Source organism: Chroicocephalus ridibundus, chromosome 1, assembly GCF_963924245.1.
Source record: "Chroicocephalus ridibundus chromosome 1, bChrRid1.1, whole genome shotgun sequence".
In the NCBI taxonomy this organism is placed as follows: domain Eukaryota; kingdom Metazoa; phylum Chordata; class Aves; order Charadriiformes; family Laridae; genus Chroicocephalus; species Chroicocephalus ridibundus.
This window is the reverse complement of record NC_086284.1, coordinates 139,583,375-139,605,475: the sequence shown is the minus strand read 5'-3', so window position 1 is coordinate 139,605,475 and position 22,101 is coordinate 139,583,375. Positions and strand designations below refer to the sequence as shown.

Below are 22,101 nucleotides of genomic sequence, written 5' to 3'. Positions count from 1 at the left end.
ACTTTCCAGTTAGCCCTGCTATTTCTCAAGGTGATATCATTATCTTACTGTGCCGCTGCCTCCAAATGGCCCTGGAGGCATCATTTGAAGTACAGTGAAATATTTGTCATGGAGTCAGAATGTTCTTCGCAGTTCTGAGAATTGCTAGATTAAGATTTTTAATCTAGCAGATTAAATCAGATTAAAAGCAGATTAATCTAGCAGAACCTGAAATAGTATTTTGTACCCTTCTTGGAAACGCATATAAACTATGATTATTTCCCTCCCCACGCCCGCTTATGCAATAACATCCTTAAACATTTGTCTCTACATGGTAGGGTCTTGAGGTAAAAGCATACCGTATTTTTCTGGACTTTAAAACCTTTTTATGCCAGAAGAGCATTGTGGTGTTAACACCAAGTGTAAAATAAAGCCCTTATTTTGTAAAACTAAGAATTTGGGGGAATATTGTCAGGTGCAAATGGTATGTTGCTCAAGAAGTCGGTCAGGTTATTACCGATTTGTCCTTGATGAAGGCCTGTCCCCATCACCTTCTGGAGGACACTTCACCACAGATGGAACCTTCCGGGTCGTACGTATCGGGGTGAGAGTCTCACCGTCATTACTTTTAAAAATGTGGGATTTCTCCCTCCTTGATTTCCCTCTCCTTGCTGTGCAGCAGGTCCTTGTGCTGGCAGCCGCCTGTAGATGGGGCTGCCGTCCCGTGCTGGCTGGGGCACTGGCAGCTGTGGGACAGATGTGGTGCACTGCAGTGGCCAGTAAGTAACCATCTATCTTTAGCAACTTAGGCGACGCAAAGTGACCATAGTTTTAAAATATTTTGTTTTATTAAATGTTTAAAATAACATAAACATCATATTAACAATTTTATGGCTGAGGTTCTTGTAATTTGTGACTTTACCGTTTTATCTGATTTGAGAGCTCAAAAGATTACACCTTAACATTAGAAACTTTGTAATTAAGTTTTATAACAGTAAGTTGTCTCATAGCTAACAAGAGAATAGAAATAGCAGATAGAACCATATAAACTTTGGACAGTGGGAGAGTACATATTTTACTATAAACTGGGGTCTGCCAAGATTATTTAGGAACAAGAAACCTTTTACAAGCAGTTTCATGTTAATCTGAACAAACCAACTCACTTCATAGTTGACTTTTAAGCAATAGAGAAAAGTGGGATAGTACATCTTTAATTATTCCCCAAATATGCATATTCTTTATTTTTATTTCTCTTAAGTAAGACTGTACCACCTTCATACCGATATTTAGCACCATGTAATGGGATATTTACCATTTAGCTTCCAGGCAATGTACAGTATGTTATTTACTCTGCGCTAGAATAAAGGGTCCAATTGAAAGAAAAGTTCGTCCTTGCTTTCTGCGGTAGAACGTCAACGCTGGAAGAGCAACAGCATGCTTTCGACCATGAAGCTGTAGCTTATTTACAAACAAAAGAATGCCCCCCCTCCCTCTTTTCCCAGTTGCTTATTTGTGATGAGGATTTGATTAATAGTACTACAGGCTGGGTCTCCTTTACACTGGGAACTAGGGTAGGTTTTAATCACGTCGTCTTAAACTGAATTGGAACAGTGCATACCAAACAAGCACGGCCTGGCATTTCAATATGAGCTCCGCTATTTTTACCATCTCTGTATGTTGTATGAGAAGACTGGTGGTGAAAGATGTAACTATACACACGGGCATACATCGTCATGTTTTCTTAGAAAATGTAAAATAAGAAATTTCTTGAGGAGGTGGGTAATGTGCCAACAGCCTGTAGTATACCAGTATGTCTGTTACCCCCCCTCCCCCCCGTCCCAAGAAAGAATTGTATTTTCTTAACAAAGTTGTTGGGATAGTGAGTGGAGGGGTGAGGAGAAATTTTATTTTTTGGTAACAGACATGCTGGAGATAAACAGCTTTGGTCGTCAGTCAAAAGGCAGTTCAAATTCAGATTAATTTTAGGGATTTGGGTTTTTTGTTATGGTGATTTAATAAAAGAAAAAAAAAAAGAGAGAGATATTTCTTAATTGCAAGCTTATGCCCATTGCTTTTTGACAGTGAAATGATGTTCTGCGTTTCATTGCTTTCGCACAGCAGTTCATAGCTATAGCCTACGGACTAGTGTATATGCATAGTATCAACAAAATCGTACATCGGGTTCAGCAGTGGTCCGTGTTATTTCTGTAGCAGCACTGCAGGCTTCTGACACCTTGAGGGGGTAGATACACTGCAAGTTCATAGGGTACAAGCAATTACAGAGGATAATCCCATTATCTTGTGGCAGGTATTTTCTTTTGCGTCTGGGCAGAATGACTGCCACTATTGTTCTCTGTGCTGCCTGCTGGTAGCTGGGGGAAGGACAGAGGAGCCTTTTAGTCCATACAGTTTATTACAAGAGCCCATAATGATATCGAAACGCTGACGGAGCTCTTCCCTGGCTCCTTGGGAGGCAGAGTCCTCTGGGTTTGGCAGCTTCATCTCGTCTGATCCCTTGAGTATCTCTTTGCTCGTTTGAGCTGGACGCTCTGTGCCTAGCAATGCTTCTGCTGTCCACGAGCAGAGGCTACAGGAACGCTCCTTCTGCTCCTCTCTCCTTCCCATAGCACTGACCATGCTACCTCTGAAGGAAAAAAAAAAAAACCTAACCCCCTAAAGCTTCAATCTTACAGGCACTAAAAGCTCTAGCCGTTAGCCATGAGTAATATCCACTCCTGAGTTGTTTGCGTTAATTTGTGCACGGTTGCCACAGGACCTCCGATTTAACTAACAACTGTATTTGGCTTTTCTTTTGTCAAAAGCTTGTGAATATACATGAAAAAGCAACAGCTAGAATAGGGAAGAAAAGAAGTGGCTGTCACTTGGTGTTTTCTTTTAGGTATTTTCCCCAAGACTTGGGTTTCTTCAGAGCAGATACAAATGCACGAAGGAGCACACAGTAAAACATCAAAGATAAGTCACCGCTTGAGGTGAGAACAAGCTCTTATGCCAAGTCCAGCTTTCCACGAGGACAGTCATGACTAGCACCCAAAGGCCATTGCCATGTGTCGGTCTCAGCATTGAAGTTTTTCTGAAATATTTCTGTGGTTCAGACAACCACCTGAAAACATCTCAAGCCACAGGAAATGGATAAAAGATTCAAGTTTTACTGCATGTTATATCCGTGTTAAGAAAAGCTAACAGCTCGATCCCCCCTCCAGGCAAGGCCAGTGCTCTGGAGCCAGCTGCTGGCAATGCTGCGTGGGCTATGGAAGGTCTCCAGAAGAGCATACACCATCTACAAACAGATACGTTTCTGCAACATCCCAAGCAGCTCCTGCTGCTTTCCAGAGGTGCACTGAAGCTTTGCTGCAGCTGTTACCTTCAGCAAAATGCTGAAGAGCTTTATAATGTGATACCACCATTGTTCTGAGCGAAACCTGAAGCGTCTTTTTTTGCACGTGCACAAAACAGGTCAGGATACGCTCAGGGTGAGAAATGATACAGCTCAGACCTGTTGGGACAATAGAGCCTGTGCAAATAACCGTGAATGCCTAGAGGCGTCTGTGAGGCATGCATGGCACAGGGGAAGCATTGGGGAAGGGAAGGCAGGACACTTTACTCACAGTAGGTCTAGTCTACGTCAGCCAGCTGTTGTAGGTGTAGCAGGTCTACGGTATTTCACTTTTCTGTGAAACTCAAGTTTGTGTCTCTCATGCACAGCAGAAGACTTCTGATCCCCTTAGCCGTGGCTTCCCTTTGTACGTAACGCAGGCACGTAAAAAGACCTCTTAGGATAGGAGTTAAAATTCTTACCTACTTTTTTGTATGAGGTTTGATTCAAAATAATCTGCATTTTTGTTTTGTTTTGTTTTTTAGCCTTTCATACGAGGAGACTGGAAGCTGGCTGATGACTGGTTATTTACTCGAGGGAATGCAGCCTTTCTAGAGGAAGCCCTACAGAATCCTGCCTCACTCCGCCAAGGTAGCCACAGTCCCTGCACAGCTAAGTATAACGCAGCTGACCTTCACCATATGCACTGCTACGGAAGCGCTGTACAGGAAATAGCTGGTCCCCGGCTCCTAGGTTCTCAGGCAGTGACACCTCGCTAATGTGCAATGCGCAGCAGCCATTGCCAGCTTTCTGGAGTTGGAAGTATATCTAACAACCCGTACAGTTTCATTTTTGAAAGTACGCTTTCAAGGCAAGAGCTTAAAAAAATTTGCATCTTTGTAAACTGGGTGTTTGACCTAATTGAGCACAGATCAGAAGTAATGTGTGACAAACACAGCGGCCTTTGCTAGGGAATGCCAGAGCCTTGGTCAGGTTCTGCTGCAGACATCCTTTCGCAATTGCCTGAAACTAGACCTCTGGGGCATAAGGGGGAAGATTAATTCCTTGCACCTTTAGAAAAACATTTGAACTATCGTGGAGGCCTAAGGTATAAATATACTGTCATCCTAACTGACTCTTGCCTGCACTGCCAAAAACAAGTATAATTTTTTAAGAATGCCAGCTTTGTAAATACTCTGCTATTCTCGGCTCTCCACAGATCAACTGTGTGATTTTTTTTGTGATGTGGCATTACTTTTTCAGACAGCTAGCATGATAGAAGACTAGAGAGACTGGATGCTGCATTGTTTCAAAAACTAGCCGCTTTAAAGTCTGATGATCTTGAGTCCTTATTCAGTGTTGTCTGAATAAAAAAATATTCCAGTACTAGATTTGCCTTTGAAAATCCGATAGCATGATAAATCTGTTGCTGTTGCACTAAGGCTGTCGTTGCACCAGCTACTTTGAAGAAGGCTCACTCCTTCCTCCTCAGAGGAATTCATACTTCACTAGGTGAAACAAGTATCTCCAATAGCCATGAGTGTTAGGAAGATCCTTGGGTTCCTTTCTGAACTGCAATGTAGGACAAAATGTACTACCTTCACAGTGCGTGATTGTTTTTACACAAAAGTCAATGAAACCTTTCCTATTCTCCACAAAAACAAGTTTCAGACTTTTTAATTCCTACTGACAGGAGTGGCAGCAGAATTGGCCTGATGGGATTTCCTCCGTCCACATCTTTACACTTTCTTTGCCAGTGGAAGTGATCAACGGCAAAGTGATTTAGCTGTAATGAAAGCGTGAAGGACAGTATCAGGCTGTTTTTGAGCTACAGGGAGAGAAGTTTTCTGCAGACAAATGGAAGAAGGAAAAAGACCTATTCCTCAAAAATAATAAAGAGTTTCTGAATTCTTCTTCAATCTTTTAAGAAGTCTTCTCTTCATTCTTAGTGTAAATACAGCATTTTTCAAGCCAAAAAAGTGTTCCAAGCAATTGTGATAAATGCAAGAACAGGGCGTTTTAATAGACTGCAAACTTAACCGCAGAGAGAAAAAAAATACCTCTGCATAAGAAAGCAGCGTGTGTGAGTAGGTACGTGAATTCTCTGCACATCTTCAGTTACAGCTTGAAAGTATCAGTCCTCAGTATCAATCTACAACAAGATCTGAAAACTGTTCAGTGTGTTCACTGGCCTAGTGTAACCGGTCTTTTTCCCCCTCTAAGTTTTGAAAACTGAAAAAGTGAAATCGTGTTTTTCAGTAAGGTGCCATTTCACTGAATGAAAATGAACGAATAGCCTCTTTAGGAAGACCTCTTACAGGTTAATTTCCTTGGCTGGGTCTTCTCTGATGGCATCCTTTTCTTCCAAGGTTGTATGCTTTAAATTTGCCTCTTTTGAGGAAGAAGATGGGATTAAGATAGCCTAGGTAGTACATGGGAAGACAATGACTTTGGTTAATCGTTACTCTTACACATCAGACTCTAGATGAATGGTTCCAGCTTGACCTGTTCCTAAAGCTTCAGTTATGGCTTTAAAAATTGGCCTAGTCCTATGGAAGAAAGACCACCATGTATTAAAGCATTAGTTAAAATTAAAAAGGTGAACATATAACAGTGCACAATAAACGCAGGCTGCTGTTGGAGGGAGTGGATATTTCTGCTACTTTCAGACCCCGATGCCCATAGTTGCTGATTAGAGGAGATGGCGGTCCTTCTGGAAGAGACCGGTTGCTGATGGGTGGCTTCAGTGCCTGATGGTGCTGGATGCCCTGAAGTAGGAAAGGAACTTGTAGCAGAGGCTCACCACAAAGTACCAGATGTTTCGAGCCATCTGTGACCTTGCAATGAAAATGCGCCAGATGATCACAAGGAGGGTGGTGTTGAATGCATATCGGATGTTCCTCAGCCTAAGAAAGAGAAAGAGACCATCTTATGCCGAAAGACAAAACCAACAAAAAGGTTAGCAGCTTGCTTCATTCGCTACGGGTAATTTTGTAAGAAGTCCTGTCTACAAGTGGCCCTTGGGCTTTTTGCAATTCCTGTTTTGGTGAAGACGCTGTACCTAAGATGTCCCTACCATCTTGCCAAGGACTGTGCTGAAGTTATGGTATAGTGACTAGTTAATGGGATACCTATATTGCAAGTGTCTCTTGTTCCATGTACTGTCATTTCAGACCAGAATAGACAACGGAGCCGTACTGAGAGCTGTTTTCTTAATGGCAGTCAAGTTCCAATACTTTCTGCTTTGATTTGGTGTATTGGCTATTTTTTACTTACTAAGATTGGTGAAAGGCTGGAGGACCTTTGCAGGAGCTGATGAATAAGGTTATCCTTTTTGGTTGAAGCCTTGCCCTTAATGTTGGGAAATTACTCAATAATCATAAGTGGTCTTTACTTTTGCAGTACTGCAGCACTGGGGGTTTGGGTTTGCATTTGGTTTTTTTTTAACATCCTATATTTAAATGGCATTAATGGGTCTTTAAGATGCTAATCATCTTGTCCTCTTTCTTTCAAGCAAACTTAAGCAGTTCTCACTTTCCCAGTGTCTGACCAAGGGAAGAAAGCTTCATACATAACATGGCCAAGACTGGTTTAGTTTTTCTAAGAGTCCTTATTTTTTTTGGTTTTTTTAGGTTGTTTTTTTTTTTTTATAACTTTATGACTGCGCTATACCACACTGCCTATTTAGGCTATGAGGCAGTTCTTCACCTGTTACAGAGGTTCTTCTAAATCCTTTAATAATGACCCATGAACGAAGAACTTGTTTAGGATTCCTTGCTATGGCAACAAGCTGGTTTATGCTTCTAGCATTTACAGTGCACAAAAATGGTTTTCTTAAAGGAAACAACCAGGCTCTTACTCCAAGGGAGTTGCTCCTTCTCCTTTTGCCTGCACTTCTCAGTAAAAGGGCTGGAGAAGTCAGGAAGAGCATAATCTTTAACTGAACAGGAGAAGGACAATCTCAAATTGCTCATTCAGACTCTCTTAAACTGTCACCTAGGACTGAACACACAAACTCTCCAACAATTTGGAGAATTTTTGCCCATTCTCCCGAAGGAATTAGAAACTTCAACTTTAAAATGAAATCTAAAATCATACAAATGCTTAAAGTTTTTATGCAATGTCTTTGAATTGCTAAAAACTTTTAGGAGCTTCACAAAATCTAAATCTGACCCTTATTTTCATATTTTAATTCTGAATGACCTTACGCACTGTAACTTCATTACTTGGTCATCGGCTAGGAAGGGATAATATCTAGCCCCTAATTTTTAGTGTCATCAAAAGTCCGCTTTCTTCTTCAGGACGGAAAAATAAAACACTGACAACACTCTGTAAGAAATAAGCTATGCTCTGTTTATCTCAGTATTATTCAACCACAATTATTGCCATGTAAATAGAATAATTTTCCTCAAAAGCCATCCAAGGTAGCCAGGAGCTCTTGTCCTTGTCACTGGGTATGACTTACTTTCGTAAGTGCTGCTTTGCTGCTGGAATGCCAGCCATGTCCTCATTTAGCAAGTACTTCTTAGCACCTAGGCAGTAGCTTTCAATGTATTCTGACCAGTGCAGCTGGCGAACGTCAAAGTTGTATAACTGGGATTTAAAAACAAAGAGCAGAAATTAAATACTAGAATTCAAAACGAGTTCACTTTAAGCATCAGTTCTTCACTGACCTCCGTTCCTCACAAGGCCCTCTCTCTGAAGTTCTTAAAGTCATGAAGTTTCCAAGAAGACATGGGCACTAACAGACTGTATTTCACAGCTGTTGATTAATGTCTTACCCAGCTGGGAATTTGGGTAAAGCAAGCAGAAATTTAGTGCTAGCTGGCAGAAAATAAAAAGATAAATTTGTCTTTCAGGTGGCAATTTCTGCATAAATACACTTATTTGTACAGACGCATACACAAACCCACCATATCAAGGAAGAAAAATGGCATTCCACTCAGGTAAATGGATTCATCTGAAAACCTCCATGCAGTTTTTAATGTGTCACTAGAATGATGTATAAATAAATGAATTGGACATTGAATCAACAGGTGCTTCTGCATCAGTATTACTCTGTGCTGCGCTCTCTCTCAGCATCTAGATAACAGAATCCAAGAAATGGGTTACTCTGGTTTGGCATCAAAAATTCTCAGTGTAGAGCTAATTACCCCAGATAATTTCAAATGCTGATACTGGAAAAATTGTTAGCAAGCTCTCAGGTGGCTGCCTGTCTGTTAGAGCAAAGAAAGGATCCGTAAAGAGAAAGAGGTTGTCTTGTAGAGAATTATTTTTTTTTAATGAGTGAGTGAAATGAATGGCATTTCTTACTTACAGGGAAGATACTCAGACGAATGCCTTCCCTTCCACGCCCATGCCAATCCAAGCCATTTGCTTTAGTGCAAGAGCTTTGGTATCAGAAGCAATAACTTGAGCAGAGAGGGGCTAGCTAACTATGTCAAATACAGGGGGTTAGCTACTGTGCAGATCCCGGTGTGTCTGTTAAGATATGTACAGAGATCTGTGCTGCCCGTAAACTATCTATCTTGAATACTGCTTACAACGTAGCAGTGGCAGCACTGGATGCAGTGCACCTCACCAAGTTCTCATAAACAGCTTGGTGAGACTAAAACACTGTCTAGCTTGCAAGCTTGCATGGAAGTCCTCGATGCTCCCTTTTTCTTTTTTTTTCTCTTGTCTTTCCCCATTTCTCCATCTCAACATGAGGAGGAACTTCTTTACCCTGAGGGTGGCAGAGCACTGGCACAGGCTGCCCAGAGAGGTGGTGGAGTCTCTGTCTCTGGAGACATTCAAAACCCGCCTGGACGCGTTCCTGTGCAACCTGCTCTGGGTGACCCTGCTCTGGCAGGGGGGTTGGACTAGATGATCTCCAGAGGTCCCTTCCAACCCTACCATTCTGTGATTCTCTGACTCTACTACTGGGAGTCTCCAAGAATTTAATGATGCGCGCGAGACCAGTTTGATGTGAATGCTTAAGTATCTCTTTGCAAGGAGATACTGACCAAAAGTGCATTCAAGCTTATCACAAATGTACTCTTTGTGTTCCTTCAGTCTTTCAGTTACAATCCCATTCTGAAGTAGTATTGCAAACCTATAAAGACTAGAACAGAGCTTGACATCCTGCAAATTAATTGCTCTCTGGGGAGAGCATTAAATAAATTAGGAATTTTTTTCATATTGTTCAGGGTATGACACTACGTTTTAACTAAATTTCTCCACGCAGTTCCCATTAAAACCAATGTGGATGAAAATGTCAAAATCAAAATTTCAAGGAATTTCCATCTAGATCACCCACCACAGCTGCCACGTTAAGACTTCAGTTAACATGACCTGTCTCAGAAGAAAGAGCAATACACCTCAGAAGAAAACATTCTCCAATTGTAAATGAAAGGTTCCTGATAAGTTAATTAATAAAACAAGGAGAAAATAAATTATTTCAGGTTAAAGTCAATTCCAGTCATCTAGGATGTCATTCGAAAGCTCAACAAATATACCAAAAATAAGTGCTGCGGATGAACAGGACAGGAGATTAGCAATCCTTATTAAGGATATACTTACCTTTTTGTCCTCTGTGTTAAGGTGACTCATTAACATATTCATATTATCTGAAGACCAGTCCCAGGACTGGGTGGAGAAATACTGCAGGAGCATCATAGACTTGTGCAGTCGATTGATAATCTTCATCATTCTGAAACACAAGAGGAGCGTCGGAGGTGGATAGGAAGTTTGACCTTATGCAAAAGCCGTGGGTTTGCTCTGTAGGTGTTTTCACCAATCCAGATGAATAGGCATTGCAATGCCTGAGGAGCACTGCACTGGTGCTCACCAGGCCGAGAACTTGCTCAGCAAGTCTAGCTGCTCCAGCTGAGTCTTAAGCCTACAGCTACTCAGCTTTTATTGTTCGCTGGAACACGGGTGCAAACATTCCTGCGTTCCCAGGGCAGGAATGATGCCTAACTTACCGGCCAGAACTAAACTAGGGCTGGAGGCCGTATCTACATCATGTACCACGTATGAGGTGAAGAGCCTATCTGAACTAGTATGAACACAGCAGATTCCAAAACCACACAGGTATATTGCTTGCTTCCCGAGGTGGATACTTCTCTTTCTACCACACAAATTCTTTTCTGTTCTCAAGCCTGGGTTGGCTCCCAAAGCAAGGCTCCGATTTTTGGAGTTAGCTGCAGTACAGAGGTGACTGCATCTGCAGCATGGACAAGCTCTAAAGTCAATTGCTCAGCTTCAGTTTTCAGGTAATGGCATCATTTTTGTGTCTTTGGGCTTCTTTGATCTCTCTCTCTAAAAAAAAGTATTTAAATACATATTTTGTTTTTCTTAAAGGCTCTTTCTCTCCCTGTATAATATAGGGGCATTTTGGAGGGTTATTTTATGTCCTTCCTTATACAGGAAGGGTCTGATATCATGCACTCACGGTGGATGACCTTGAAAAGTACCTAAGCTTTTTTTTTGTGTGCACGTATGTGTAACTGTCTGAATGTCTTCCTGGTGCGTGAGTGTCCTGGTAAAGATGAAATCTGCTGCAGGGGCATTGCTGCTACACAGGGACTTTGGAAATGTAGGTTCAGGTCTCTCGTGTGTCTTGGCCTTTTTTTATTATTCATTTTTTATATAAGAGGGGATGACAGTAATGCTGTCCTACCTTGCAGGATTATTTTACAGTTGTCCCAGTGGTCATGAGTACAAAAGGCCTCTGGGAGGCAGTTGTTTTTAAAGTGTGATATACAGTGCTCAGTCAGTTTTGAGAGAACACCACGTTCTCTCAGACTGGATAAGGGCACGAGAAAGCACTAAAAGGCTGATTTCTGTGGAAAACAGAGCTGTTTTCATAAGAAATTTTGAGCTGCCCAGAGGGTAACACAGTGGCCGTGACAAATAAAAGGCGGCAGTCTGGGGAAGAATGGTGCCAGGCTGGCCTCTCCCTGTGCAGATGTGACTGCCACGACGATAAGCACTAAGCACAGCAGAAGACGACACAATGAGTACATCAATTCAGAGAACTGCGCAGCTTACCCAAAGCGAACTGAAAGAGCACTAAAACCTTACACAGGCACTCCTACTCAGACTTAAAGTGGCTTTCACTTTGGAGGCAAAGCATCAGATTAAGGGAACCTTCATTCTAAATAATTACGTGCCCATTGATTGAATGCAGTTTATCTAAAATACTTTAAAATTACTTCAGATTAATCTTCCTGATTGTGCCTGTGCACGCAAGTACTATGGGGCAAAGCTTTGTGAATATTTTAATAGCTTTTAGGAACTTGGGAAACAAAGTATATGGCTAGATTGCAAAGATCTGAAGTTGCTCCTCACACGGCTCCCCAAAAACCATCAATATCTTTAAAGTGCTTAGGGTTAATGGAATGCATCAGAAAAAAATGATAAGAGAATCAACTGTGTGTCCCTACTTATGTTTTGAAACTAGGCTATCCCCCTGGCCTCCTGTTAACGTGGGCGCAATAAGTTCTGACTGTAGATTTACCCAAAACAACATATCTGAGTGGCTAAAAGCAAGGGTCAAAAAGAGAAATGAAGCATCTAAAAAGGTATGTGTGAAAACTGCGTTTCATGCTAACTGACTGAGCTAAAATGTTGTCAACACATTCAAATTATTTACTGATTTGGATGAAGGAATGGTCCACTGAAAAGCATCCAGCAAGTAGAAACATGCTTTTCTGCAGCCTCTGAGAGGCTATGGCAAAGATTTCTTATAGAAAAAAAATCTCATTCTCCACTGTGGAGGGACTGAGAGGAAAAAAATCAAGTGTTAGCTGTCACTGATAGCCATATTAGTCACAGTTCACAAATGCATCTTGTCTTCTAGAAAACCGTTTACAACAATGATTTCTATATTTGCTCCCATACTGAGCCTTGCATGAGCAGATTCTCAGGTGCGACAGACTGCCCCAAGAGACTACTGCTGATCTAAACCACATTGTTTTCTAAGTCATGGATGGATGTGTGGTAATAGCAGTAAGACATTTAGTGCAGTTTTGCTAGACATCTGGCAATTTATGTGAAATGAGCTAACACTTAAAAGTAAGCTTCTCAGGAGAGGCAGTATATAAAAGTCTAAAGCTGAAGGAGATGACTCTTGTTCCTACCCTTTGGTAGATAGGGAACTGCGCGTGATAACTACAAGAGGAACCAGGAGTTGCCCGCAAGTACCCTGCAGTTCAAATTAAGGAAAGGCATAGGCTGGTCCTGAATAAACAGTAGACTTGCGAAACCCTAAGCAGTTCCCAGATAATCCGTTGCGTACAATAACCCATCACCTTATGATGAGTTGAGTACAGATACAGTAGAGAACCGAAGCCTGAGTCTTAGAATCATAAAATCATAGAATTGTTGAGGTTGGAAGGGACCTTTAAGATCATCGAGTCCAACCTTTAGCCTACCCTGACAAGAGCCACTTCTAAACCATGTCCCTCAGTGCCCCATCTACCCTTTTTTTAAACACCTCCAGGGATGGTGAATCCACCACCTCCCTGGGCAGCCTATTCCAATGTTTAATAACCCTTTCAGTGAAAAAATGTCTCCTAATATCTAATCTAAACCTCCCCTGACGTAACTTGAACCCGTTCCCCTCGTGCTATCACTTGTCACCAGGGAGAAGAGGTCAGCCCCCATCTCTCTACAGCCTCCTTTCAGGTAGTTGTAGAGGGTGATAAGGTCTCCCCTCAGCCTCCTCTTCTCCAGGCTAAACAACCCCAGCTCCCTCAGTCGTTCTTCATAAGGTTTGTATGGTCCTGGCAAAGAAGTTTCTCCTTTCTGCTTGCAAATCTGGCATAGAGTCATGGACAGACTTCAAGGAACTGCCATGAAGGTGGCTTGTACTTCAGTAGATGGGAGTGACAAGGGGGAAGACAGTTAAGCCTAGGTGCTCTGTTTGAAACAGAGGGAAGAATTAAAGGGAAACATTAAAGTAGGTTCAGTGACATATTCACCTTTGGTTTTGTTTTTTTTTAAATTTGAATATGATTTACTGCCCTTAGAGCATAAAGGCCTAATATTTAGGTAGCTGTGAAAAAAAGAAAGCGTGAGATGCTACAGTGCTTTCAACCACATTACACAGTACCTGGATGAGCTTAAGTAGCACGTAAAAAGAAAAGGGGAATTATATTTTAAACGGGAAAAGAGAAAAAGGACTCAGTGAAATCACAAGTTCATTGCTATGCTGTGTTTGCTCAGGTCACAAATTTGAAAGTTCAGGTGAAGAGATCTTTCTCAGCATGAGTTCGTGCTGAGCTCTATTTGAAATTTAAGTACAGTATTGTAGCCAATGTCCATTGGCTACCTATGCCAATCAACTTTATGAAAACGTCAATTGTAATGGCAATGGCACGATCTTACTGCTGCCTGTTTCAACAGAGTTTGGAGATTCCAGGCTATTCTTGCTCATATTCAGTTTACCTCTATTTTTAGAGTAATTCTTCCTTCCTGGATAACTGGAATTCTTTTTATGGACCAATTTCCCTCCATAGCAGAATGTCTGAGAGAAATCAGAGCAATACATCAGCCAGGGATCTCCCTGCAAACAGCTGAAGCCAGCTTTCTAGCAAGCAGAGAAGCACAGAGCAGCTGACATGGAACGCAGTGTTGGCGTACGGCTCTTGTGCTGCACAATAAATTCTCCTCCATGATGGCAGGGAGTAAAAGAGGATGTTGGTAAAAGAGTTATGTTATTTACGCCAGCATTCCTTCCACATGGGATGTGAGCCAGTGTTCCTCCTAGCCATGACACTGCCAAGATTCAAATACCAATTGTAATGGTAAACTGTCCTCATAACTACAATTCAGAATTTATTCATACTCGAAAAGAACTGCTTTCTAGATTTCAGGGTGTTGGGCCACTGCTGGCAACCGCTAATTATGCATCTGGTTTATGGGAAAAAAATTTAGAATCTTCTAAACCTTGCCAGTCTCAAGTCTTTATGCAAGCTTGAGTCTTTACTCATGACAGATAGCAGCAATCGCATCAGAAAGTTGCAGTGGTGGAAATCTTCCTATACAGAGGACACCAGAAGTAGCAGTCCTCTCCTGCTGGCCTGGGAACCTCTGAAGCTTGTATAGCTAAATTTAGAACACGTGCTGTCCCCCAGGTACTGGAAATGGTGGGAACCCTAGGCTACGCTTAGCTACGGCCATACGGTTCCTTTTCTTTTTAGCAATCTCCTCAAGACAAAGAGACGGGAGATGGGACTCCAGGCTGAGGCAACCAGCTCTCAGAACTCGCTAGAGATCTGCTCTCCATAACAGTGACAGGCGTGCAGAAGGCTGAAGGCGTGCGGTTTCTTACCTGGGCTTTCTCCCTGTGAGCCTCATGTACAGGTCATAGAGTATGGCCGGTGCCTTGTGACTGACGGTTATCCAGTACTGGTTTATCAAGTAGTTGGACGTCAAGTGAGCATTGGGTGTTCGGAAGGCCTGCTCCAGCGGGTTCCTTTTGAACGTGGACATGACATACTGCTCTGTAAGGGAACAGGCATTTTACTTAAAATGAGGCACTGAATTTCAGTTGTGTTGGGCACAGCCATACCAACATGCTGCAGTAAAGCCCAAGTTACAGTGCTTAACACGTGCAACTATGGGTTGGACAAAATCACCTCATGGTCCCTTCTGGCATTAAAACTGATGACTCCATCTATTGCTTATCTGAAACACAATCTGACTCTAGACTTAATAGCGGCAGACAAACTTCCTTATCAAAACGCCAAAATGTAATGGAGGAAAAGCAGGCGGTTGTAGCCTGAAACGCTTCAAACCAAGGAACTGCAGTTCTGCTTTCACCTGCAGTAGATGTAGAAAAAACTGGTGTTAACATATCTTCAGATCACTGAAAGCAAACTGTGTTCTGCTAGCATACAACAAAAATGACATTTCTAATTCCCAATCAAATTTTCAAAAGGGCTGATGTCAATATCAGTCTGAGTCAGGGACGGGTTGTTTACACACACAGGGTGCTGCTTCTAGAAAGACTTCATTATATCCTTTCAAACCACATCTGACCCACAACACCAAATACCTCAGCCTGTTTCAGAGGAGCTCTGGATGCACTAAAGCAGCAAATTGTCTTGCATCCTTAACTTGAAAATCAATGACAGGGTGGTAGTCTTTCATTCCCTTTGTATGTTAAGGCACAAAATACGTTGGGCCTGATTCTGAGCTCTTGCAATGGCACAGTGCCACAGAAGTGGCATCTTGATGTATGTATCTGGGGCATTTGCATATTGCAGAGGCTTAATAGAACTGCGGTAGTTGAATATAAGACTATCATCCTAGGGACTGATAAACAGATGGTGCTCCTATTCCTGAGCACCAGTGAGCTCAACAAAGAAGAATATGTGGGCTTTTTTTTTTTTTTTTACTTTTTAAAAAATGAATTTGAGAGTTACAACATCAATCTGTGCTCATATTATAGTTTACTCTCTAAGCTTATGTTACAAATAGAAAATCAGACGAGAATTTGCAAGTCACAAGAAACATCCAGATCATCCTTAGATAAGCAGATTCCAATCATAATATTCACAGTCCTCTCATGTATCTGCGGTCAGCTCATTACTGCACTTCAAGCAGCAATTTTTGCTGTACTTGTTCTACATAACAGCAACTAGACAAGAATGGTTAGCCACTTAGCTGCTAAGTTGAGACAACAAAGACTTTTAAAATAGTACAATTTAGTTATAGAGCAAGTTCATTTTTGTGCCCCTTGCACTGCAAGTTTAATGGCTAAAGGCCAGTTCTGCTGAAACTTATCTTGCATCTGAATGGCTAAAACTGACTGCCATCCCTTCCGTTTCCCGTAGCCACACTGCAATGATGTGGTTATCTTGTGGTCATCTTGCGGGCTGCGGTATGGGAATCTTATCCCTTGCAGCATGTTCTCTCAAAACGGCAAGGATTAGCAAAAAACTCCTATTTAAACTTTCCCATGTAGTTCTGCCTGGCAGGGAGGGCTCAGGGGAGTGGTTTTACTGAAGATTTGGAAAGGTGCTAACTCCTGGCAGGGGAGTGGCAATAAACAGTTTGGGATGGGCAACTGGGAAGGAAGCCACTGTCCTGGCCCAGCTCTTGGCAGAGCTTGTGTCTGTCTAAGCAAAGTGTGAGGACTTTTTTTTTTTTCCTCTGTGTTAGCAGCATGGCCCTTTACTACAGTTATACTGTGACAAAGCCCTAGCCGGCTTAAATATAGAAAGGTCTGCTCCCAGTTTGGAGAGGGCTGTATATCTGTGCCCGTTCAAATAGTAACTCACAGTGATCCATGAGTTATGGAAGTTCACGGGAGGGCCATCCTCCCTGTAAGGAAGTTTCTCCAAGAGACACTTTAAATCCAAGTTTACTTACAAACTCTCATCTGCTTATCAATATTTAAGTTTATTTAGTTTCATTCGGTCACTTCATTTCCTAATGGAAACCTATCGGTTTAACTGGGAACCATTGGTATTTTGGAACTGCGAAACTTCTGATACTGCCTGCAGCACGTGTTTATGCCTCTGTTTATTCAAATCACAATGTTTCAAATCATGAGTCTAATTTTCAGCTGTAAACTGGTTGAGAAGGTTCCCCTTTGGAAACATGTTACTGCCTTTCTTTTCTCTTTGCATTTTTGGCATCTTTGGCCAGGATAGCAAGAAAGAAGTAATCAGTAAGTGGAAAATGCAGCCTTTGGCATTTCAGATCACTAGCCAGACACCAAATTCACACAAATCGGCAATACCCCTATCATCTTGGTTACTTAAGGCTTGCAGACGAAAATGTAGCTCTAGTAAAGCAGCTGCAGTGTTATGCTGTGATATTACTCAGTGCAAGAAGCACTTATGTCAAGAACAGATGAGATATCTGCTGAAAACTCCAGAAAAATTCTGAAAGTCAGGAATGAAAGCTGTTTTGTTTTAAAATGCACATACAAAGACAGCGAGACCAATCTGAAAGACGTCCTGTAAGGAATTCAGGAGAACACCAGTTTTACGTAACTTGGAACAGTTAATGCTATGGGCGTTTTCTTTACAAACCTTCCTTACCCTGGCTTGCACTGACTCGGCACAATTGCTCTATCTCCTGATTTCTGGAAAGCATTCAACTCTGCAAGTGTAGCAAGTCTCTTATGCTATAAAAGTTTGTTTTGGAGCAAGAAAGAATCAGACAGACAGACAGACAGGTCAGGCAGGCAGAGGGCCCCAAAGCAGAAACACATCACCTCAGGAGCTACTGAAACAACTTAGCGGGTACATGGTTTTTCCTCTCCAACCCCAGCACAAAACCACAGACACCAGCCTTACCATGTGGACTCTCAAGGATAAATTGAAATTAAGTTTTCCCATGCTGAACACCATTTTAAAGCCTGCTTTAAGGTTTGGTTTTGAGCAGAAATTGCAAAATGGACTTCACAAAGTCAGATGAGCAAGACTTATATTGCAGCAAAGCAGAATATGCTTTTTCAGATTAATACTCAGTTGTCCAGCCACATTTTTGTAATAGGAGGGAGAATAACAAGAAAGTAAGAAAAATGCCCAAGGCATAGCATTATTTGGAAAAGAAATAAATCATTTAAGGTTCCTTTTAACACTAGAGGTCTGTCTGTATCTGGAGATCTGTAGAATAAACTGGTTTGCAATGTATGGTTAAGCTCTTAAGTAGACATAAGTTTTTCAAATAATTCTCTTCTGATCTCTTTCTCCTCCCTCCCTCCAAGCTCATCACCTTTGTATTCAAAATGTCCCCATCTCACTCACTTCTCTTCCCTACCCAGGGGAGCATCCTCAGCCCACTCCAGCCTCAATTTCTCTGATCTTTCTCACCTTTCCTCCTCTTCCCTGAAAAATCCCTCCTCTGTTGTGTTCGCCTGGCATTCCTATAGCTGGTCCCGGTGTAAGTCTCCCTAAGCAGGTAGCCCAGGTCCTCCCCTCTGCAAACCCCATGTTTGATTTGCATTAAAACACTCAGTCCCGCGTCAGATGACTCCCATTCCCCACCCTTGTTTCTCATCAGCTTCCAGTCTCGCTCTCACAGCCCTCCACCTTGATAACTGGTTACAGACCCTGTGCCAATCCAGCCTCCCCGGACTCCTTGAACAGTCTCTTTCCCTCTCCTGATCCTGTGTCTCCTGTATGTTTGCGTCAAACAGCTTCTTTCATGCTGGGGAAAAAGAAAAATTATGAAAAAGCTGAAAAAACCACTGGAGGTAGAGACCTGGCCTCAGGAATTTCAATGTGAAAGGTGAAGGTTAGGCAGAGTAAGCGCAGTTGGAAACGGGCTTTCAAAAAGAGAAGGAAACAGCTTGAGTAGCAGATGCTGCCCCATTGCAAAGGAGGGAACCGGTGGGTGAAGTTTGGTCCTCTGTGCAGGGACTGGACTACTCACTCATAGCTCTTATTTAAGACACATCATGGCTCTGAAAGGCCTGTTGGATGTGCATGCCATGAGACTGGCTGCCAGGCAGAGAAAGTAATATGAATGGGTAGAAAAAGTCTCTCATGTATATAAAGAAGATTTTAGAATTGCATGTAGTTACCAAAACGAAACTGTTAGAAGACTGAATTGAGAATTGAAACTGCATGGCTGCAGTCGTAATATCCTAATGCAAAAAACCTTTCCCAAACTAATTTCTTAAACCATGCAACATCCTTAAGGGCAAAATTTTGCTCTTTGATACTCCATCCTAATTCATGAATCTATACCTAATACCCTTCTTCAGCCTGCTGCTCTCAGGAAAACTGTGGATACAACATGTGGCGGAAAGAGCTCCACAGTGTCACCCAAGGAGAAAATTTTGCCTTCAGTCCCATCACGCAGCTGAACTGCTTACGCAAGCTTCTGCCGCGCTCAGATGATTTCACTGCTAAATCCACAGTTATGAGCAAAGTAACAGAATAAGATAAGTTACAATGCATTAACACATTGCTGTTTTCATCAGTAAAATTACACTGAGAACGGGTTAAAAAAGGCAAACCTCAAGTAGTAGTGTTACGGTGGCTGTTGCCTAAAGTAGCAGCCTGTGAAGAGCTTTGCATTCCCTCCTGTGAAAAAGCCACAGAAGATCTGACTTTCCGTGTTATGAAGATTGGCTACATTTTCCAATAATTATCTGTGAAGCCTCACTTCTTCTCTCAGACTGTGACAAACCACAGCGTTAAATCTCTCATTAAAAAAAAGTCAGGAACTTGGTGTGATTTTCTCACTGCTCAGCCAATTGCTGAAACCTCTTCCCTGCTAGATTGTAAAATGGTTAGAGCTGGAAAGGAACTTAAAGATCACCTAGTTCCAACCCCCCTGCCATGGGCAGGGACACCTCCCACTAGACCAGGCTGCTCAAAGCCCCATCCAGCCTGGCCTTGAACACTTCCAGGGATGGGGCATCCACAACCTCCCTGGGCAACCTGTTACAGTGTCTCACCACCCTCACAGTAAAGAATTTCTTCCTCATATCCAATCTAAATCTCCCCTCTCTCAGTTTAAAACTGTTACACTTTGTTCTATCGCTACACACCCTAACAAAGAGTCCCTCCCCATCTTTCCTGTAGGCCCCTTTTAGGTCTTGGAAGGCCACTAAAAGGTCTCCCCAGAGCCTTTCTCTTCTCCAGGCTGATCAACCCCAACTCTCTCAGCCTGTCTTCATAGGGGAGATGCTCCGGCCCTCTGATCATCTTTATGGCCCTCCTCTGGACTCACTCCAACAGGTCCATGTCCTTCTTATGTTGGGGGCCCCTGAGCTGGACGCAGTACTCCAGGTGGGGTGTTACCAGGGCAGAGTAGAGGGGCAGAATCACCTCCCACCACCTGGTCACTTGATGAAATCTTATGGTAAGACATTAGTAGGAGTTTCAGACAAGCCTTGTTCTGAAAATGCAATTTTCTGCAGACTTACAGTTTGCCAATTAAATGACGCAAAGACAAATGCAAAGCAAAGGCTGAGAGGTGAAACAATGCAGTCGTGATTTGCCAAAGATATGAATTAATGTATAACATGTATAGCAGAAAGAAAATCAGGCCCTGTGTCTGTCTATGAATGTACTGGTGATACGTATATTTCTGCTGCTTGGCTTCAGCATGAGTTTTCCACTGTAATGGTGTCAGGATTTTTCTTCCCTTCTTTCACCCCTGCCTCGAAAACACAAGCACTTGAAGGAAAACAATCAGCCATGAAGATAATTTGAATTCTTCCACTGACAAAATTCATGACCAAAAGGCAAACTGTTCTTGAAGCACACCTGACATTTCAAGGTTTGCCTTCTCAAGTCTATACCAATTATTTCTGTTTACAATTTTCTTCACAGAAGGAGGAAGAAAGGCTACTCTACTTCCACAACACACTAGATTTCATTCACTATCAAGGTTCTCCAAGTGCTTTCAAAGCACAAAAACCCACCCCAAACCCAGAAAACCTTTCCATTCAGAAAAGGAAGACGTCCTGTTACAGCTACGCAGAGCATCGTCTCATAGAATTAAGGGACTGGTTCTCTATTCCTTTTTCCACCGCTAATACCTCAGTGCAGCAAAGCATGTACTTTGCTGGGTTGTGACGTGATTACGCCCACAATGAAAATGGAATAAATGCTTTCCTGAGCTGAATGCCCAGCACCAGGAGCTTTTGCTCACAGGACCCTCACCGCCTGCAGTTGGGCCTCCCACACGACGATTGAATAGCAGATGCTGAATGCCACCTAAATATAGGAAACCACCTTTTCAAAGCCTGGCTGAGGAACGCTATTGATGTTTGACTGTTCTAGGTTTAAATTAGACCTTACCCATTTCTCCCCAGAAGAAAGGGTTGATTCCACCTGTTGTGCAGTTGTACACCAACAGGTTTTTTGGTCTGGAAAAGAGAAAGAAGTATTATTTTAAGGTGTGAAGAAAAGCACCCAAAGCTTTATTAATGGAGCATGGAAGCTAACAGCCCAAGAAACAGTAATATCAGCGCATAAAAAAAAAATGCAGAAGAGGTCATTTTTCCTAAATATGAAAATATAGTATAAACCATTAATTTTTAATAGATTCAGTCAGATTCTGGAGAGCATAAGAAGTTAATAAAGACAGATGGGGTTTAAGAAAACATCATCCATATATCATGTATCAAAAGTTATAAAAACAATAAGGAAAGCATACATACTGACAAATTTATGATTTTTTTTTTCAGTTTCTCTTAGTATACTGTAAATAATTGGCCCAAGCCAACCTCAGGGACACACTCTGTATTTTGCAGTCATTGACTTAATGGACATGATTTGTGTTACTTTTAAACTCCATTTGTCAGGGTGGTGATTACAAATCAATCCATTTCAACAAAATCCTCATTTTAATACCAAATAAACCTCGGTTGTTATTTGCGCGTAGAACTAAGCATACATCACACTGGTTTTATTTCTTCCTTTGACACCAGGCAAGAATTAGTCAGAACAGCTTTTTGATCTACGTCTGCCTTGCCAAGGGTGCAAGCGATGCCATCAATACCGCACTTTTCTTACTCTGTGTTAGCAGCTGGAGCCATCTGCCAAAATGCTAAAAGAGATGAGACCTGGCCTTGGACAGGGATAGCAGCTTGGCTGGAGGGTAGACCATCTCAGTGCTCCTAGGGTGCTGTGGTGCCCAGAGCCTTTCTCCACTGAAGGAGGCTGCCTACGAGGAACTTTTCAGAACTCCTATGACCGAAGAGACCAGGAGATAGAACCCCTGAACCTGGCAATACCTGAAAACTGCATTCGGACACTGCACAGTATCATCATTATTACTCATCCTTAGCAGACTTCTAGGGACGGTTAGGACTAATAGAC

The 22,101-nt window shown here is 42.2% G+C and overlaps 1 protein-coding gene across 3 annotated transcripts in view; it reads right to left on the bottom strand.

Annotated features, from left to right (window-relative positions):
- Positions 1-825: 825 nt before the first annotated feature.
- Positions 826-22,101, bottom strand: part of FAR2 (fatty acyl-CoA reductase 2) — a 158,668-nt gene continuing 137,392 nt past the window's right edge. For all 3 annotated transcript variants that reach the window (XM_063355719.1, XM_063355712.1, XM_063355703.1), the window contains 5 exons: positions 21,079-21,146; positions 14,634-14,805; positions 9,875-10,004; positions 7,779-7,906; positions 826-6,219 (listed from right to left, as the gene is read on the bottom strand). In XM_063355719.1, the coding sequence (XP_063211789.1) occupies positions 6,057-6,219; positions 7,779-7,906; positions 9,875-10,004; positions 14,634-14,805; positions 21,079-21,146 (661 nt within the window). In that variant the 3' untranslated portion in view covers positions 826-6,056. The remainder of the gene's footprint in view (positions 6,220-7,778; positions 7,907-9,874; positions 10,005-14,633; positions 14,806-21,078; positions 21,147-22,101) is intronic.